Raw genomic sequence first — 15,181 nt, forward strand, 5'->3', positions numbered from 1 at the left:
GAGAGAAAAGTGCAGTTGAACAATGTAAGGCATCATTTTTTACACATGGGAGGTCCATTCAAGAACCTGATAGCAGCAGCAAAGGAACTGTCTTTGAATCAGGAGGTGCATGTTTTCAAACTCATCTATCTGATGCCAAAGTGGGAGGGAGAAAAGAGTATGACCAGGGTTGGGAATATGTCAACAGTTTTTCAAAGGTAGCAGGAGGTGAAGATAGAGTCAATGGAGGGAAGGTTGGTGTGTGTGGCCACCATAGAAATTTCAGACCAAAATGATAATTCTCTTTTAAAGCAATATACAGTAAAAGCCCTGTTATCTAGAATTCAAGCAATAGAAGCCTCAGGCAATCGGCAAAAAAATTGCGGAAAATAATTTGATAAAAAATACAGAAGTTTAAAATTGGTGTGCTTCACAGTTAGATCGCCAATAAGACAACACAAAACTTCAAGCAACCATAAAATTCACTAATCTGGCATCTACCAATCCTCATGGGTGCCAGATACCAGGAGTTTTACTGTATTGTGTTGGTTGTTTACCACAGATAAAAGAAAGGAAAAACTTGGTCTCATTTAAGTGAAAGGATGATACGTGAAATGGGTACAGTACTATGCTAGCAAGGAAAGACTGACTGAAAGTTTAATTTTAACATGTAATTTTGGACCATGTTAATTACCATAATTTCAACTGATCTGCCGAATCAATTAAAAGTTTTTGCAATGTCATTTTAAGAAAAAGAAACAAATGAGTCAATATGTTGAACATCACCACCACCTTCAATGCAACCAGCTCAGCCTTTAGTTGACTGAGGAAAAGGGTATCTGAAGATTAAGGGAGCACAATGGTACATACAGCTAGTAGAGCTGCTGCCTGACAGTTCCAGTGCTGCAGATTCCATCATGATGTCTGGTGCAGTCTGGGTGAAGTTTGCATTTTTTCCCTGTGACACCAGGTACTTTTCCACATCTCAAAAACACTCAGGTGGGTAGGTTAATTGGCTAGTGTAAATTTAGCTTAATGTGCAAGGGGTGTGGTGGAGTTTAGGGAGATATGGGCAGCAGTCAGTGGGAATGTAGGAAGAACACAGAGGTTTGTAATTGAATACTTCATGGTCGATGCGGTCTCAGTGGGTCCAAGGGCCTGTTTCTGTTCTTTATCTCTCTTTTGCACTAAATCATCATACTCAGCACATAATTTACAATCTCTTGGGAAGTAGTAATCTTCCATGTCCTCCTGAAAATTGAACTACAGTGGCCAGCTAAGGGCGTCAAGACAATGAAATGATTCCATCAACACAATTTTCCAAGTTCACTAGAAGGATAGTGAATCAATATCAAAGTCTACTTCTAGACTAGCATTGGCAGCATTAAGGCTTTAGTTAGTCTCATTTGGTTCTATTGTGCAGGCTGCACAACTCACATGCCAAACCCTTTATGCCTCACATGCCAAACCCAAATACTCTATTCTGAATTCTACCAGAGAAATTGATGACCAGGGAGACAAAGGAAAAGATTCAAGGATGGGCTCAGAGCTTTCTTCAAAACTGCAACATTTCCACTGACTCTTGTGAATCTCAGGCACCCAAACCAGGGAATGCAGCAATTCTGGATCTACCCTGTCAACCTCTAGGAATTTTGTATGTTTAAATTATATCACCTCTCATTCTTTTAAACCCCAGAAAATATAAGTACAGTCTGACAAGTGTGCAATCCCAAGAATCAGTCTGCTGAACTTTCACTACGCCCACCTAAAGTATTTATTTCCTTAGGCCAGTATTATACACAGTATTGTACAATTTTATAACGAGAGCAATTAATCTTTACCCTTATATTTAAACTTTTGTTTGCTTGCTGTATCTGAATGTTTATTTTCAGTGATTTATATCTAAAAAACTCCTCAGGCCCTATGAACATCATCATCTTTCAATCTCTCACTACATGATTTTCCTTTCTTGAATTCATGCTGACTGCCCAATCTAATATTATTTTCAAAATCCCTTTTACCACTTCCTTAATAATAGATTCCATAATTTTCCACGCAACTGATATCTAACCAACTGGCCTATTGTTCACTGTTTTATCTCTTCCTATTTTCTTAAATAGTGGGGTTGCATTTGCTATCTTTCATTTTGTGGGAACAGTTCTGGAATCAGAAGAATTTTGAATGATACCAACCTGTGCATCCATTTTTACATAGCTACCTACTTCAAACACCCACTGTGCATTGCAGAATCTAAATCTTGGACATCAAAGTTCATTGATCTGCTGGCATTACTAAGATGCACTTGCCCTAGATCCTAATGGTTTCCATCCGCTCCAGTTACAGTTGCAACACATCATCTACCTTGTCTTGCCTGTCTTACAAAATTAATTTAATTCTGATATCATTTCCATAACCTCACCCAAATCCCTTAGCCACCAAAGTTATGTCTCTGTTGATGCTCTGTTTAGAGGACATTGCGCTAAAACGCAATTTTCCCTTTTGCAGTATCAGTGCCTTTGTGTCACCTGACTTTAATTAATTTCAGCATTTAAAAAAAAACCTTCACGGGCAAAAGAAACAGGCTGGATTAAAAGGAAATTTATATTGAGTACAGGAGTTGAGATGTGATGGTGAGGCTGTATAAGACATTGGTGAGTCAAATTTGGAGCATTGTGTGTAGTTCTGGTTGCCAAACTACAGGAAGGATATCAGTACGATTAAAAGAGTACAGAGAAGATTACTAGGATGTTGCCAGATCTTCAGGAGTTGAGTTATAGGGAAAGATTAAACAGATTAGGACTTTATTCCTTGGAGCGTAAAAGAATGAAGGGATATTTGATAGAGGTTTACAAAATTATGAGAGGTCTAGACAGAGTAAATGTGAGTAGGCTCTTTCCACTTGATTAAAAGAGATAAATACAAGGACATGGATTTAGGGTGGAAAGGGGAAAGGTTTAGAGGGAAGATTAGGGGGAGTTTTTTCACTCAGAGTGGTGGGAGTTTGGAACAAGTTGCCATCTGACGTGGTAAATGCAGGCTCACTCTTAAGTTTTAAAAATAAACTTGGTAGATACATGGATAGTAAAGGTCTACATGGGGTATGGAATGAATGCAGTATAATGTTGTTGGCACAGACTAGAAGGGCTGATTGGCCTGTATTTGTGCGGTAGTGTTCTATGGATCTATGGAACCAATAGGTATTTAGATTTCCAAGTGGAATTTCATTAGGTATCACATGAAAGATTGTTGTACAAGGTAAGAGTCCACAGGGCTGAGGTGGCATGGTTAGGGAATTGATTTACTAACCAAAAACAGAAAGATGATGTAAATGGCCCATAAACACATTGGCATTCAGTGACTAGTTAGGTGTTAAAGAGATCAGTACTGGGACTCAATTATTTATGATATATGCTGATGATTTGGATGAAGAGAGCAAGTCTATCTCAGATATGCTGTTAATATCTTTTTTTCTTTCTTTGGCTTGGCTTCGCGGACGAAGATTTATGGAGGGGGTAAAAAGTCCACGTCAGCTGCAGGCTCGTTTGTGGCTGACCAGTCCGATGCGGGACAGGCAGACACGATTGCAGCGGTTGCAAGGGAAAATTGGTTGGTTGGGGTTGGGTGTTGGGTTTTTCCTCCTTTGCCTTTTGTCAGTGAGGTGGGCTCTGCGGTCTTCTTCAAAGGAGGCTGCTGCCCGCCAAACTGTGAGGCGCCAAGATGCACGGTTTGAGGCGTTATCAGCCCACTGGCGGTGGTCAATGTGGCAGGCACCAAGAGATTTCTTTAGGCAGTCCTTGTACCTTTTCTTTGGTGCACCTCTGTCACGGTGGCCAGTGGAGAGCTCGCCATATAATACGATCTTGGGAAGGCGATGGTCCTCCATTCTGGAGACGTGACCCATCCAGCGCAGCTGGATCTTCAGCAGCGTGGACTCGATGCTGTCGACCTCTGCCATCTCGAGTACCTCGACGTTAGGGGTGTGAGCGCTCCAATGGATGTTGAGGATGGAGCGGAGACAACGCTGGTGGAAGCGTTCTAGGAGCCGTAGGTGGTGCCGGTAGAGGACCCATGATTCGGAGCCGAACAGGAGTGTGGGTATGACAACGGCTCTGTATACGCTTATCTTTGTGAGGTTTTTCAGTTGGTTGTTTTTCCAGACTCTTTTGTGTAGTCTTCCAAAGGCGCTATTTGCCTTGGCGAGTCTGTTGTCTATCTCATTGTACAGATCAGAAGTTTAGCAAGTTTTGAGAGGGAGATAAAGAACTGTAAAGGTGAAATGAGGAAGCAGGAAGTCAGCTGATGTAAAATAATGTGGGAATGTGAGAGGTTATTCACTTTGGATGGAATGAAACAGCAAACTATTATTTAAATGGAGTGAGGCTACAAAGTTTTTTACTACAAAGAGATCTGTGGATCCCAGTACCTGAAGCATAATGATTTGGAAAGAAGTTTCAGCAAGTAATTACGAAGGCTAATGAAACATTGCAAAGGACATTGAGCATTGAATTTGGGAAATTCTGATGCAATTTTTTTAATTCCCAGAATGATGGAATTGATATAGAAAGAAAGCTGAGCCACAGGGGGTGGGGGCAGAGAGTAGGGGGAAGGTTATTAGGGAGAGAGCAGGAAAGTGATGTTGAGGTCAAAATCTAATCAGCCATGATTGTATTGATATTGAAAGGCAAAGCAAGATCAGGAGGCTAACTGACCTTCTTCTACTCCCATTTATTAAATTAATTTACTTGCTTTAATTTTTTCAATTTTATTTTTTAATTTAGAGATACAGCAGAATAACAGATCCTCCCATCCCACGAACCCATGCTGCCTAAATACACCCACGTAACCAATTAACCTACCATCCCTGTTCTTCTTTGGAACATGAGAGGAAACACTTGCAGAGATGGATTAACTCCTTACAGCCATTTCCAGATTCAAACCCAGATTGCTCGCACTCTAATAACATTTTGCTAACCACTACACAGGCCCTTTGGGTCTGTGCCAACCACAATGCCAATTTAAACTAATCCCTTTTCCCTGCACATGATCTATATCCTTCTCTCCTCTTTGAATGCCTGTCTAAATGCCTCTTAAATTTTGCTGTTGTATCTGTTTCCACTACTACCCAGAACAGTGCATATCAGACACCTCTCATTCTTTGTATTTAAAAAATTGCCTCATAAATCTCCTTTAAACTTTCCCCCTCTCATCTTAAAGCTATACCTTATAGATATTTCCAATCTGGGAAAAAAGTCTCTAATCAACCCCATCTATGCCCTTCATACTTTTATATATTTCTATTGGGTTGCCCCTCAGTTGTTGACTCTTCAAGAAAAAAACAATGCAAGTTTTTTTCAACTTTCTCCTTATAGATAATTCTCTCTCTAATCCAGACCACATTCAGGTGAGATATTCATCTCACGCACCTTCTCCAAAGCCTCCATATCTTTCCTGTAATGTGGCTACCAGAAATGTACACAGTACTCCAAATATGGACTAATCAAAGTTTTATACAGCTATAACCTGATTTTTATATTCAGTCCTCTGACTGATAAAGGCAAGTATGCAGTACATTGCTTTTTACCATCCTTCTTACTTGTGTGGCTAATTTCACAAAGCTATGGATTTGCTCCCTAAGATGTCTCAGTACATCAATAGTCCTAAGGGTCCTGCCATTTACTGTATACTTTCCCCTTACATTTGATCTCCCCAAGTGGAATACCTCACACTCAGAACATATAACTTTGCAGCACAGTACAGGCCGTTCACCCTTCGGTGTTGTGCTGACCTACATAAGCCTACTCAACAAATTAAACTTTCCCTACCTCACACCCATAACCCTCCACTTTTCCTGCATACATGTGTCTGTCTAAGAAACTTTTAAATGTCCCTATTGTACCAGCCTCCCTGACAATGCATTTCAGACACCCACTACTCTCTGTGTGGAAAATCTTACTCCTGACATCTCCCCTCCCTATAGAATAATAATTTATATGAGGTCCCATCTCTGCAGGTCACATATCTCTAGTCAGAATACCCTCCACCACAATCCTTGATCTTTTATAGCAAAGCAATCTACCAAGTCTCCACAGATCACATGTGGCTTAATCTTCTGGATTAACCTACCATGAGGGACATCATTTTAAACTTTACTGAAGTCCATGTATACAACAGTCACTGCCCTATTCTCATCAATCATCTCCATGACCGCACTAAAAATTCAGTGATTTGTTATACATAACCTATCTCACACAAAGCCATGTTAACTATCTCTAATGTCGATGCTGTTCTAAATGCAAGTAGACTCTATTTGTAATGATCTTCTCCAATATATTCCCCACCATTGATGTAGCACTCACTGACTTACAATTTTCTGGTTTGTTATCTCCTGTTTCCTTATATTTCTCTTTGTTTTAAATATTTTATTAAATTTAATACATGTATTAATATCTAAATACAGGATTGTCTTCCATTCAAATCTAATCAATAATACATATATAGTATTTTATTTTATACCCCCAACCCTTCCCACACCCTCCCCCAAAATAATAGCCCACCCAAAAAGTAAAACAAATAAAAAGAATTAAGTAGAGAAAAAAAAGAAATGGATAGTAAATAGAAAAGTAAGAAAAAGAAAAATACATCAGGTTACTAAAATTACAATCAATTTCATCAAATTTTGCCTCTACAATATTAAACCAATATACACCAAGGAGTTGATAAGGATTTGAGGTTAAGGGATAATTTCATAATGTGATATCTATAGTATGTAGATATGGGCACCAAATTTTTTATTGAATATTTTATTTTTAATTTTCCAAAGACTCAAGCAAATCCAATAAACAGAATTTTACATTCTCTTTTCACATAATATGATTTATAGAATCCTTATTTCCTTCTCCTTATACCCTCCCCTCCCTATCCATTAAATTATACAAATACCAAAATACAAAAATACAGTACCAAAAACCGCCTAAATACTGACAAAGACCACAATCCTCCTCGAGGCTGGACGACCTCAAACATTAAATAAAAACAGGTTGGGAGAAAAATACATGTCGTCTGTGCCACATTCCCTTACTCTTAATCATACTCTTAATCATTTACCTGCTGGGAAGGATTGTTTCTTTTCTCTTATTTGGAGAGGGAGGGGGTGAATTATATCTGTACACCTATGTGCCTCAGATACGGTTGCCACAATTCAACGAATGTGTCATATTACTTCTGTAAATTGTAGATGATTTTCTCCAAGGAAATGAAACAATGTGTTTCTGTATTCCATCATACGAGGGAGTCGGATTGCTATATACTTCCTGGCTACTTACAAGGCGACCTTCACAACTGAATTTAGTGTTTAGACTAATTGATCAAATGTCATTAAGTTCCTTCCTTCAAAACAATCCACAATTCTCCTAATTCCTTTACTAAACCAATTATTTTTTTATATAAGAAGACTGTTATTCATTGTAAAAGGAAATCAATGTATCAGTAGCATTTTAGGTATCCTATAATTCCTCATTCCCAATTGAACATGGACCTTATTCCATATATTAATCAAATGTTTCAACAGTGGCATTTCTCTATCTCCAATTATTAATCTATTTTCCCATTTATATATAAAATCGTCAGGTATTGTCTCCTCTATTTTATCCACCTCTAACTTAATCCATGCTGGTTTTTCTCCCTCCTCAAAAAGGGAAGAAGAAAATCTCAGTTGTGTTTCATCATAATAATATAAAGTTTGAAAGTCGCAAACCTGCCAATTCAAATTTCCAAGTTAATATTTTTTAAAGAAACTCTTATGGTCCGAATGCTGTAGAGAACAAAAGAAAAAAACCACACATAAGCTGTGAGTGAGTTGAACCAACCAACTGACTTTACTGGAACTCATTGAGATCTTATCAGCACTACTCCCATGATCCTTTGCAGCCCCCCCAACCCAGACCATTGTGATGTCATCCCAGTGTGAGCCTGCACCTTTGTGACCCATTTTGCTTGTGGATCAGTGTAGCCCCACCCAGAACTGGTGTTCAGAGGTGCCAAGTCCACAGTTCATATGTTTGGAAGGCCGACCTCTCCACTGTGGGACTGGAACAGTTACTGGTTGGTTGAGGTCAAGGTGTGCCGGTTTAAGGCAGTCGACCATGAATGTTTCCTGCCTACCCCCAAAGTCTAATCCCATTGTGTCATTACACCTTGTATGGGCACTGAAGGGGCATCCAGTGCACGCCTCTCCTTATGAAGACATATTCGCAGTCATCAAGATCCTTCTGTAAGTTGGATGGAGCTGGACCATGGCATGAAGTTGGGATAGGGGCCAGGGTTCTCATCTTCTCACGAAGTCATGTTAGATGTGCCGAGGTGTTTCCTCCTGGCCGCTAGCCTCTGGCACAAACTCTCCAGAGACTGTCAGCAAAGCTCCATAGACAAGCTCAGTAGAGGACGTGGCCAAATCCTCCTTTGGTGCTGTGTGGATGCCAAGGAGCGCTCAAGGCGGCTCACCCACGCAATCCGAACCTTGGAGCATGCCATGAGGACCATCTTCAAAGGCCAATGGAACTTTTACACCAGGCCATTAGATTGTGGGTGGTGGGCCATGGTGTGATGTAATTAGATCCCTAGGAGCTATGCCAGCGCTGCCCATAGGCCAGACATGAACTGTGCCCCCCCCGCCCCGTCTGATGTGATACTGGAAGGAAGGCTGAAACAGGCTACCCAGATTGTGATGAGGGCCCTAGCACAGGATGTCATGAAAGTGTTCGACACCGGGACAGCTGCTGGCCATCTAGTGAACCTGTCCACCATTGTGAACAGGTACATGGTGCCTCTGGAAACTGGCAGCTGCCTGATGATGTACATGTAGACTTGGTCAAATTATCTGTGTGTCAGTGGGAAGTTCTGAAGAGGGGCTTTCACGTGCCTCTGCACCTTGAATGTCTGACAGTGCAGGCAAATTATGGCCCAGTGGCCGACCTGTTTATGCAGGCCATGCCACATGAATCAGTCTGCGATCAGTTGAGTTGTTGCCTGGATGGATAGGTGGGCCAACACATGTAGAGCATCGAAGATGCAGTGACTCCATGCAGTGGGAACGATTGGCCTGGGTCAGCCAGGACACGTCACGAGAAGTGTGCCTTTGGATGTGGCCCAAAACTCACATCTTCCAGCTGTAGCCCTGGGACTGCAGTGCAGGAGGTTGGTATCTCGCCATCCTGCCACTGGGCTGCTGCGAGCGCTGAGGGCAGTGGGCACATCAACACATGGATGCACTAGAAGGGTGGCATTGGCCAGAACATCTCTGGCCTAGTCAAAAGCTGCCGAAGACTCCACGTCCCTGCTGAGTTCTTTGGTCTCTCCAGACAGCAGCTTGTAAAGAAGTTGCATGATCATGGCATCTGATGGCAGGAACCGATGGTAGCAGTTGACTATCCCAACAAACTGTTGCAAACCTTTGACTGTAGTTGGCTTGGCAAACTTATGAATAGTCTCAACCTTTGATGGAAGAGGGATCACCCTATGTCGATCGATGTGGTGCACAAGGAAATCAATGACCGTCAGGCCAAACTGACATTTTGCTGGATTGATGGCTATGCTGTAGACACTTGCTCAGTCACTGGCAGAGAAGATGCAAGTGTATTAGGTGCTCCTGTCATGAATGCCTGGTGATGAGGATGTCATCTAGGTAGATAAAAACAAAATCTAGGCCGTGCCACACCAATCCATGAGTCTCTGGAAAGTCTGCGGTGTGTTGTTGAGGCCGAATGACATGTGGAGGAACTCGAAAAGGCTGAATGGAGTGATGATGGCAGTCTTGGGGATGTCGTTGGGGTGCAGGGGATCTGGTGGTACCCCTCCATCAGATCGATTTTTGAGAAGATCCTCGCTCCATGTAGATTGGCCATGAAGTCTTGGATGTGGGGAATCTGGTATCGGTTGGCTTTTGTGGTGTCATTGAGCTGACGGTAGTTCTCACAAAGTCTCCATCCCCCAGAAGTCTTCGGTATCATGTGTAGAGGAGAGGCCCAAGGGCTGTCTAAGTGCCAAACGATTCCCATCTCTTCAATCTTCCTGAATTCTTCCTTGGCAAGCCGCAGCTTGTCGAGAGGAAGCCCGCATGCCTAGGTATGTAGCAGTAGTCCTTACGTAGGGATGTGGTACTGGACGCCATGTTTCAGGACAGTGGTGGAGAACTGTGACATTATAATGGCCAGGAATCCTGCAAGAATTCTGGCAAACTTGTTGCCCGATAAGTTTACGGAGTTGAGGTGGGGAGCCAGGAACTTAACTTCTCGAAGGGTGAAGGTCTGGAAGGTCTTGGAAATGACCAGACAGCATCCTTTCAGGTCCACCAGGAGGCAGTGGGTCAGCCAAAGTGAAGGTCCAGGTAAAACGGCAAGAGCCGGACTCGAGCAGAACGGTTTGCACCCCATACATGCGTATGCTGTTATTGTTGGCAGCGGTGAGTGATAGTCCCGACTTCCAGGTGTGGGTGTCTTGGTTTGAGGGGGCCAAGACATTGACCTCTGTGTGCACAATGAAGTGCTGGTCCCATAGGTAAATGAGGCTGAATCGGTGGCTGATCATCGTAACCATTGACTGCCAGCCCCCGGCATTTCCCAGATGGGAGCAAGGTGGACAGCAGCGGTGGGCTCCAGAACCCCATTTCTGATGGTAGAAACACCACTGCTCTTTGTTTGAGTCTCCACCTTCTCCGGCTGTCACAAGCCTCCTCGGTGGAATGGGAGAGAGACGAGTCACTGTGTGTGATGCAGCAACTAGGTCAACAGATGCCCTGCCATATTGCTTGGCGTGCCACAGGACATCCACACAGGTTGCTAACCTGTGTGGGTCACTGAAGTCATTGTCCTCAAGGAGTAGGCAGATGTCTTCCGGCTTCTGTTTGAGAAATATCTGCTCGAACAGTAAGCAGGCCAGTGGCCATCCGTTCATATCAGCATATCATTCATAAGGGTAGACGGTGTGCAATTGCCCAGGCTATGCATGTGGGAGCAGCCATACCGCTCATTTGTGGCGGGAAAGGCCAAAGGTGCAGATAAGGAGTGCCTTAATCGCCTCATACCTGTCAGCTTTTTACTTGATGATTTGTCTGACAGTCTCCTGGTCGAGTGAACTAACCATGTAATATCTTGTGGAGTCTGCAGTGATCTGCCTGACCTGAAACTGGGCGTCAGCCTGTTCGAACCAGACTAGTGGCTGTGAGGTCCAAAAGGTCAACAGCTTCAGTGAGACTGCTTTCTGAGCACTCGTGTCATTCATCATGGTGTCCAAAATGCCACTTTGGACCTTTGGGGGTCACCACTGTGGTTGGTATGCTGTGCAGTGAACGAAAGGAAAAAACCACACAGAAAAGCTGTGAGTGAGATGAACCAACCAACTGACTTTACTGGAACTTTCCGAGAGCTTTTCAGCACCACTCCCACGATTCTTTGCACCCCTCCCTCCCACCGGGACCATTGTGAGTCAGCCCAGTGCGAGCCTGCACCTCTGTGACCTGGTTTACTTGTAGATCAGTGTAGCCTGCTATTCTCTTGGCATTTTGCCCTCCCAAAGAAACTTTCTTAAATATTTATTTAATTCCTGAAAAAATTTCTGTGGAATAAAAATAGGCAATGTTTAAAAAAGATATTGTATCCTCGGAAAAATATTCATTTTTATACAATTTACTCTTCCTAATAAGGTTATAGATAATCCCATCCATCTTCTTAAATCTTCATCAATTTAATTTAAATATGTTGTTTAAATTGTTATCCAAAACCCTAAATATTTTATTCCATTTACTGGCCATTTAATCACCTTTTACACTGTATATAATCACCCACGATAAGAGGCATAATCTCACTTCTGTCCCAATTTACTTTGTAACCAGATACAATTCCATATTCTTTTAATCTTGAATATAATTTGTGTAATGAAGAGTCTGGTTCCGTCAAGTAAATTATTACATCATCTACAAATAAACTAATCTTATGTTCCTCTCTACCAACTCTAAAACCTTTAATATCAAAATCAGACCTAATCAATTCAACAATGGTTCTATTGCCAAAATGAATAAAGCTGGTGACAATGGTCACCATTAGGGTTAGAGACTTCCCCATTAGGGTTAGTCCCTACCTTATCTCTTGGTCCGTTATATAACGCCTTAATCCAGTTGATAAATGTCTGTCCCAGTCTAAACTTAACAAGCACTTTAAATAAAAACTCCCATTCTAATCTATCAAATGTTTTTTTTCGGCCTCTAACACCACTGCTACATTCAGCTCTCCTCTCTTCTGTGCTAAATGTATTATACTCATCAATCTAGTCACATTATCTGCTTACTTTCTTTTTTTAACGAATTCAGTTTGATCCATATTAATTAACTTAGGTAAACATTTTGCCAGTCTATTTGCTAATTTGTTTGCAACTATTTTATAATCTGCATTTAACAAAGGTTTATATGAAGATGTCTTTAAAGGATCTCTATCTTTTTTTGGAATCACTGTAATTATTGCTGTTTTAAAAGATTCCGGTAATGTATGTGTTTCATCTGCCTGAGCTAATACTTCCATAAATGAGGAATTAATAAATCTTTAAACTCTTAGTAAAATTCAGGCGGGAAACCATCCTCTTCCAGAGACTTATTACTCTTTAAAGAACCCTATGCTTCCCTAACTTCAGTCAATGTAAAAGGTGCAGCCAAATCTCTTTGATCATCTAAACTTAATTAAGTTAAATTAATTTGGAATAAAAAAATTATCTAGTTTGCCATTGTCTTTCAAAGATTCAGACTTGTACAACTTTAAATAGAATTGTTTAAAATTATCATTAATTTCTTGAGGTTTGTGATAATTTAAATTTGAATCATTCTTAGTTGCAGTAATCATTCTCAATGTTTGTTCTGTCTTTAATTGCCATGCTAAAACTGTGTTCTTTCACCTAATTCATAATACTTCTGTTTAGTTCTCATAATCACTTACTCTGTTCTATATGTTTGCAAAGTATTGTGTTGAAACTTTTTATTTATAAGGGATCTTCGTTTATTCTCAGTTACTTGCCTCTGTCTCCAATTGTTTTACTTCTTTCAAATAGTTTTTCTTAACTTTAGAAGTGTAACTTTTTATTTGTCCATGTAAATACACTTTCATCACATCCCATAAATTAAATGTATTAGAAACTGAATTTTTTTATATTTCTCAAAGGCCCTACCCAATTCCAGCCTCTTAAACATTACATATGCTTTTGTTTTCTTTTTGACTAAATTTGCATAATCTCTTGTCATCCAAGGTTTCCGCAAGTTTACCATCCTTGTCTTTTCTCCTCATGAGAACACTTTGGTCATGTATTCAAATCCACTGGCCTTCAGACAATTCCGACATGTCAAATGTGGACTCCCATTCTATTCTCCCCAGCTCTTGCCTAATACTTTTGTAATCAGTTTTCCCTTATGGATAATTATGGATAAGGATAATTCTGGTCATTGCACTATCATCCAATGTCCAAAATTATCCTTTACCTTGAAAACTTACTGAGTTATGATCATTGTTCCTAAAATGGTCTTAAACTGAAACTACCAATTTTCCCATACAAGATATAGTACGACGCCTTTCATGATTGTATTATCTACATACTGTGTCGAGAAACTCTCCTGGAGATATCAAACAAATTCTGTCCTATCTAAACCTTTGGCTCTAAGAGAGTCTCAATCAATATTGGGGAAATTAAGGTCCCCCACTAAAACTAGCCTGTCGGAATTACTACCTCTCTATGAATGTTGGTCTCGTAGAAATAAGCAAAATCTGCATCTACAAGATCTTCTTGAATAAGTGGATTTAAACTTTAAATTGGAGTCCATAAGACCTAGGAACAGAAATAGGCTATTGAGTCTGACCCACCATTAAATCATGAACTGATCCATTTTCCCACTCAGCCCCACTGCCCCCACTTCTCACCATAACCTTTGATGCCCTGGCTAATCAAGAACCTATCAATTTCCTTCAGAATGATCAAATATTTTTAGGATCACAATAAATAAGAATAGATGTGAAACATTCCTGTGCTGAGGTAAAGCTGCCATGTGCTATTTTGATTTTGAAATGGAGAAGCAATTTCATTCCCTTATTTAACACATACCAAAAGCCCGATCCCAAATATTATTTAAACAAAAATGCTTCATAAAAGTTTTTTTTATAGAATATGGTGAGGAAATCTTAGAGAGGCAAACTGATTTGGCATTGCAGCACACTAACAGACACACAGGATGCAGCTGATGCTAGAATCTGAAGCCAAACACCATCAAAGGGTCAAGCAGCATCACTGGGACCACTCTTTTTCTACCACTGATGATAATTGATTTTGAGACTGTTCATATTCCTAGCTGGGCAAAATTGAGTGTTACAGAAAGAGGAGAACGTGTTGTAAGGTGGTGCACAGGGCAAAACAAGAATATTGACAATATCTCTGATGTGGAATGTCTATTGCCTAACACACTTGCACTTTAAATCTATTTTAGAATATTCAACAACCCATGTTAAATCATCAAAAAGGACATGAGCGAAAGTTATCTGCGTCAAGCTTGAATCAAAGTGTGTTCCAAAGAGCAAATGCTGCTGGATGTGCAAGGGGTAAGATTTCTGATTTCATTCAAATTTTAACTATCACATTTTAATTTGTCTTCAATTTTAATTTGGCTTAAGAGGAACACTTTGGGAATTTGGTGGGAAAGTTGTGGATTAAATGTGGTTTAATTGAATGGTTGAGCACCATCTTGCCTATTCCTTCCTCACACGAAAAACAGGCTCATAGTTGCCTTGGTGAGTAATGCTGTTTATTTCATACATATTGCAACCACAATCTGCCATTGTACATGATCATTTTTGTGCTCCCTTGACTCCAGCTTGTGGCGCAATCAATGCAGACATGAAACGAGTGATTAAAGATTTTAATGTCCAAAAATATTGGGCATATCTCTACATGTTGCTGGCCCAGATCCAAGCCTAGTATGGAAAAAGGAGGTTAGGAATCTACGGAGAAGAGTTAAAGGGTCGGAGGAGGGCCAGCCTTTACAATCTAGTGAGGTCACACCTGCACAACTGTGTTCCACCACATTCATCCCCTCCTTCACCTGGAGTAAAGTGGGAGAGTATCAGTCTTTAATAGTCCATAGATTCAGTTGGTCCAATGGCTTTATCTGACTCTGAGATTGCCA

The 15,181-nt window shown here is 40.8% G+C and overlaps 1 protein-coding gene and 1 long non-coding RNA gene across 13 annotated transcripts in view; one reads left to right on the plus strand and one right to left on the minus strand.

The window, feature by feature from the left end:
- The window catches only part of LOC138760877 (uncharacterized), a 102,158-nt gene extending 93,426 nt beyond the window's left edge, over window positions 1-8,732 (minus strand). For both annotated transcript variants that reach the window (XR_011355930.1, XR_011355931.1), the window contains exon 1: window positions 7,733-8,732. This is a non-coding gene — a long non-coding RNA (uncharacterized lncRNA). The remainder of the gene's footprint in view (window positions 1-7,732) is intronic.
- LOC138760870 (centromere protein J-like) overlaps window positions 1-15,181 on the plus strand; it is a 221,397-nt gene that overhangs the window by 150,783 nt on the left and 55,433 nt on the right. For all 11 annotated transcript variants that reach the window (XM_069932115.1, XM_069932117.1, XM_069932116.1 and 8 more), the window contains one exon: window positions 14,486-14,597. In XM_069932115.1, the coding sequence (XP_069788216.1) occupies window positions 14,486-14,597 (112 nt within the window). The remainder of the gene's footprint in view (window positions 1-14,485; window positions 14,598-15,181) is intronic.

Source organism: Narcine bancroftii, chromosome 4 (assembly GCF_036971445.1).
Source record: "Narcine bancroftii isolate sNarBan1 chromosome 4, sNarBan1.hap1, whole genome shotgun sequence".
NCBI classification, from domain to species: Eukaryota; Metazoa; Chordata; class Chondrichthyes; order Torpediniformes; family Narcinidae; genus Narcine; species Narcine bancroftii.